Source organism: Orycteropus afer, unplaced genomic scaffold, assembly GCF_000298275.1.
Source record: "Orycteropus afer afer isolate SDZICR_OR568_19922 unplaced genomic scaffold, OryAfe1.0 scaffold00219, whole genome shotgun sequence".
In the NCBI taxonomy this organism is placed as follows: Eukaryota; Metazoa; Chordata; class Mammalia; order Tubulidentata; family Orycteropodidae; genus Orycteropus; species Orycteropus afer.
Genome location: NW_006921806.1, coordinates 263,300 through 269,017, shown reverse-complemented (window position 1 = coordinate 269,017; position 5,718 = coordinate 263,300). Strand labels below are relative to the sequence as shown.

Genomic DNA, 5,718 nt, shown 5'->3' with positions numbered 1-5,718 from the left:
CTCTTCTGTTCAAGTACAAGCTGATATCCTGCCCAGTCCTTGCCCATTTTCCCAAGGTTAATGAGGCCTTGGGACAAGGGTTCAGAAGCTGGCTGGGTCTGGGGACTTGCTGGCTGACACAATGGGAGTTGTGGGTCCCTTCCAATATCATTTAGCAGTGAATCTGGGACTCTCTCTTCAAGAAGTTCTTTGAAGACAGTCAAGGAATGGAAGCTCCTCTCTCACAGTTGTGAGAGTTGGGGGATGAGGCCCCAGTGAGGCTAATGGGGCCCCTGCTGACACTGCACCTCTTTCTTATTCCCTTTTCCCACAGTCTTAGTGTTGATTTTCCTTAAGGTCACAGTGGCCCTTCCAGTGGCAACCCCTGTCTGTGGGGCTGTCCAGCAAAGGTGTCTCACCTAGCACACAGAACTGTCAATTTGCTGAGCATGAACAAGGCCTGCTGCTTTATGTGTGTATAATTCTCATTAGCTCCAGGTCTGTGCATCTACCCAGCAGCCAGCATCTTTTCCCTGCCTGACACCCATTGTCCTGAGGAACAGGGTGCAGGGAGCCCCCAACAGGAATCAGGGACAGGGTAAGGATGTGGAAGAAGGAGGGAGGGTCCTGGATTGGGATGAGGGGGAGGGGGAAAGGCTGTGGTGGGTGGGCACCAGTGGGTGAGAGACGGTGCAGGGATGAGGGTAGGAGATGGTCACAGGGTAGTGAGGAGTGGTAGCAGCAGTTGCAACAGCAAGGTCAAGGGCGAGGGCCAGGTCCCAGCAGCCTGGGGAGCCCTGATGTTCTTGGTAATCCAGGCAGAGAAGTGGGAGACGCAGGTGTACAGGTTGGGGGCCACAGTGGGTAGGCACACCCTGCCACAGCTCACTACCCCAAGCTGCAGCCAGGTGCCATTCACCTTGCAGACTAGAGGGCCCCCGGAGTCACCCTGAGAGGAAAAGGAGGAGGACTGTGGCTCATCATTCCTGAGGTGATGCCCAGGAATCCCCCACCTGAAGGCCTTTGCTATCCAAATTTCCTGCTAATCTGCAGCAGAGAAAGCTCTTTTCCCAGCTGACACAGACAGAATTTCTACTCCCTAAGACTCCTCGCGTGCTGCCTTCCCAATCCTTGAAGATGTGGATGGGTGGAGGGCATCCCTGAGGCTTCATGGAGTCAAGTCACTCAGAAGGATGGGGCTCTGACTCCATGTTTCCCAATGATGCTTGTTAAGAAAGAGTGAACCTATTCAGGAAGAACTTGCTGATGTTGTGGTCCCACACATGGGGCTCAATGATACGGAGAGACTGGGGCTTCTTTGGGGGGTGGTGGCTGGTGTGTCTCTATGGGGGTAGGGGCTTAGCTGGAGGCTCTTACCATACAGGCCATGGCTTTGTCCCTGAGGTTGGCTGCGCACAGCATTGTGCTATGAGTGGAGTGAGGGAGGCCCAGGTACAGCTCACAGTAGGTGTTGTTCATGATGAACACTTGGGCCTCCTGGAGGGTCATCACCGGTTTCTCTGTGGAGAGGGGCTTGTGGAGGTGGGCTCCCTCTTGGACCCCACTCCACATGACCCAGGATGCCCACTGCTGGGTGAGCATGCATGGGTATGAACCAGGGGCCCCATTGGGAGCTGCCTCCAGGGGCTCTGTGCTATCCATTTTACAGATGAGGAGACAGAGACACAGTCAGGGAGGCTCACACAACCTCCCCAAGGTCATGACCACTGAGGGGCAGAGTAGAATGCACTTGGCTCTAGCCCAGAACATGTCTGCCTTCACGGGGAGGGAAGAGAAATGCTGGAAACACAGAGAAAGAACAAGGCTGTGGCCATGCAGAACAGAGTGGCTCCTGAGGCCTGTGATGAAGATGCAGTTTAACATCTACACATGTGTGCCCCTCTGTGGGCAGCACTCATGGACAGACATGTGAATAGAAGTGCCTGTCACCAGCCTGTCTGTCCCATTATGTCCTGTCACCTGTCACTTCAGTTAGCACTGAGCCCCACCCCCCACCCCTTGCCATTAAGCCTCAGGCTTGGGCCATGACGGCTCATCCCTACCAGACCAGGATCACTGGTAGAGTGAAGGTGGAGCCTGGAGCGCAAGCTCTGGAGGACTGGAGGATGGGGAGGCGGGTAGGCCAGTCAGAGATGGATAGATAGGTTGACAGAGTGGGCAGTGCAGGGCAAGGCTGAACTACTTTGCCTAGGCTTAGAGACATGCAGAAATGTGAGTATAAGGTAGCTATGGAGACCCTGAAGGTCTCAACAACCCATCTCTGATCCCAAGGGCTCCAGGAATTGGAGAATGTTCTAGGACACCTCCTTCTCTTCTGCCCTTGCCTCTCCTTTATTATCCAGCTGAGCCACTGTCCCGTACTTCTCCCCTCCCCATGGTCACCGCTTGGTCTTGCTCAGAGCTCACCACTCCGTCCATCCATCAGCTCAGTGGTCTCCTCAGCTCTGCCTTCTGCTCCACCCATCCTCTGCATGACAGCTTCCTGAAGGTAAGCTGCAGCTTCACACCCCCGATGACAGAGCCCATCCACCCGGCCACCACTCTGTATACAGCTACTCCACATCCATCTGCACATCATTGGGCATGTGCTGATCAGTGCCCAGGGTCCAGCCTTTTGTGGTGAGGGCTGAGCTTTTCTCTTGTGATCTTGTCCCTGCCCTGGCTACTCTTCTGCCACTGAAGGAGATTAAAAACTTAGATGCTGAGGCTCCAGCCTTCCAAGAGAGGAAGGTCTGGCAATGCTGAATTGAAATTTACAAACCCTTCCCAGGCTTGGGACATAGGGCTGGAGAGAACATCTTGCCTTAGGTTGAAGCGGAGGAGGAGCCTGGGGATGAGTGACCTCCAGGGGCTCACGGCCCTCTTTGGTCTCACTCTGGGGTGAAGCCCCACCCAGCCTGACCACAGTGCCACCCAGGTGGCATAGCTAAATCCACTCTTCCCTGTGCTCAACTCTCTGAGGCCTGCTCTTTGCCTCAACCCACCCAGAACACAGAGGAGTATCCAGTCTCCCAAGTCAGGCTCAAACATCCTGCAGAGGCAAGACACAGGAGGCCAGTCTCTGAGCCGCAATTCTTTCTCTCCAAGACTCATCTTGTCTATCTCAGAATGCTAATCTGGCCTAATGATTGAGAGACCCAGATGTACTTGTGGGATGACTCTGAGTTTCAAGATGGATGCGGAGGAGTGCCAGCCCCTCCCTGCCTCTCCTCACCTTTATAGTGCACCTGACCCCAGCCTGTGACCCAGCACTCTCCTTGCAGCTGCATCTGGAAAGCTGGGGGTGGGAGGCTGACCGGGCGGACAAAAGTGGAGAATCTCACAGGGTTCCTCAGCTGCAGGAGAGCGATGTCACCACCAGTGAGTGCCTGCCTGCGTGTGTAAGTCGGGTGCAGGAAAAACTGCTTTATCCTGGTCTTCTGGCTTTTCCAGCTTCTTTTCTTGAGGTTGGTGATTCCCACGAGGACTCTCATGTCATTGATACTGATGGATCTGTGGGGTGTTCTCACTTTACCATCTGGTGCCATTGATGGCTCAGAGTTCAGAGAGACCTCAAGAGACATGTCATTCACCCCACCTTGGGACCTGGGGCTCACAGAGGTTCAGGCCTGGCCCTCCCCAGGCCACCCCAGTGGCTCCTAGCTCTGAGAAGGGTCTGACCTTAACCTTCTGCCTCACTTACCTGGGCCTAGTTAGCTCCAATCCAGGAGTCAGCCAGGATTGGCAACACATGTGGGGTGGGGCACGTGGGGTGGAGCATATGGGACAGGGTGCATAGGGTGGGGTGCAACCTCCTTCCTGGAACACATGTGATGCAGGGTATGTGGAGCAGGGCATGTAGTGTGGGTGGGGCACATGAAGCAGGGCATGTGGGGTGGGATGCACACTTGTTCCTGGAGTGCTCCACGAGCAGCCTATCTCAGTCCTCACCACACACTTGCACTTTGGGACACCAGACACCCTTTGCAGAGGTGAGCAAACTTGTGAACAGATGATGGACTTGTCTCAGATCCAAAAGCTACACAGGTACAGGGGACAGCAGATTCCATGTACCCTGTTCAACTCTGCCCTGACCCTCCCAGCTCCAGTCCATCCTTTGCACCCTATTTGGATGCTTTGGTTGATGGTGGGTCACTCTGTCTTCAATCACTTCCACGAAAGTTCAAGAAAAAGGAGTTTTTGTCAGTCACATAGTGTCCTTCTGCCTTCAAATTCCTTTACATTATTCTCCATACTGATCATCCCTTTGCCATACCCTCATATGGTGCTCTGCATCCCAGAGGAAAAGAAGAGAGACATGCTGACCAGGGACACTACCCTCTGTGCCTGTGGGCAGATACACCCCCCCATGCCGCGCTGCCCTGGCCTTGGTGACTCACCTGGGAAAGCAGTGGGCAGCAGTGAGCACCCAGTGCTGGTTGAGGATGGTGCCACCGCAGGTGTGGTGGCCATTGTATTGCAGGCTGACCTGCCAGGGCCACCTGCCTGGGGGTGCGTCCTGGCCCCCTAAGACCTTGCCTTGTGTCTCTGCAGTACAGTTGAAGGCTGGAGGTGATAGAAGACACAGGGTGCTTGTGAACACCCCTTCTTTAGAAGTCTGGGCCATTAACTCCAGGGTAACCCTTATATCCTCCTCTTCCCCCCCCCCCTTTGTTTTTGGTTGCTGTCAGTTGGTTCAGACTCATGGTGACTGCATGTGAGTAGAACTGTTCCATAGGGTTTTCAAGCTTGCGGCCTTTATGAAGCAGATCACCAGGCCTGTCTTCCAAGGCACCCCGGGTAGGTTTTAACTACCAACCTTTCTTGCTTCATGTTTATGTCAGCCAGGGACTCCTCGCTTCCCCTACCCTCCCGTTTCCTCAGAGGGCTGGGTGCACCTGCCTTGTAGACCAGAGGTGTAGCAAGGGAGGGCAGAGGGTGGCATTTGCCTGCCTGCCCAAGTGCAAAGGGGCACTAGAGGAGATGTGGAATGACATTCCCAGGCACTACAATATGAAAGGTGCTTGGCTGAGGCAGCCAGACAAAAGGGAGGAAGGCATTCTGCACCTATAAACGTCTATTTGTCTTGAAATTGCAGGGGGTGTGTGTGAGGGAGCAGTGAGGAGGTGGGGGTTAGGTGGGTGGAGCCCAGTTTAGAGATTACCCCACCCATGCTCTTTACCCTTATGCCCTTCCTCTCCCGGACTCAAGTTTTCACCGGGATGGATGGGATGGATGAGAAAGCCTAGGAGAAGGAGACGGTTGGAGAAGCTCTAATTTGCTTACTAAGTTATCCACCCACCCCCTCCCCCGTGCACTGAGCCTCCAAGATGGCTGTGGCCCTGCTTTTGTGTGACTCTGGATGGGTAGGGACCGGTCGCGGACAGATGGAGAAGCCATAGTTTCGGGAACAACTGGACCTCACCTGCAGGCAGCAATAGAAGCAGGAGCAGGGGACCCTCCACCAGCTGCCAGAACCTCTGCGGTCCTAATGCGCTCACACCAAGGACAAGAGCCCTGGGCTTGCTTTCCATGGTGAGGTGGGGCCAGGAAGGCGCCTGCCACTCTAACATGGTGCCCTCTAGTGTCCACCTGTGTCAGAATCACTGCCGACTCGCACAGCGCCCCCTAGTGCCCCTCTAACCCCACGTACGGCTGTGTTAGGCCTGGCTCTGTGCCCACTCCTGCAGGCGCTGACGTTTTCCAGATTGCGACTCCGGTCGTAGTTGTTGCAGATGG

At 54.9% G+C, this 5,718-nt stretch overlaps 1 protein-coding gene across 1 annotated transcript; it reads right to left on the bottom strand.

Annotated features, from left to right (window-relative positions):
* Window positions 1–694: 694 nt before the first annotated feature.
* LOC103203617 (serine protease 38-like) lies at window positions 695–5,552 on the bottom strand. The gene is made up of 5 exons (XM_007948696.1): window positions 5,405–5,552; window positions 4,380–4,545; window positions 3,215–3,372; window positions 1,357–1,499; window positions 695–928 (listed from the first exon to the last, which is right to left on the bottom strand). Exons 1-5 carry the CDS (start codon window positions 5,550–5,552, stop codon window positions 695–697), a joined length of 849 nt encoding a protein of 282 aa, XP_007946887.1.
* Between the last annotated feature and the right edge of the window lie 166 nt (window positions 5,553–5,718).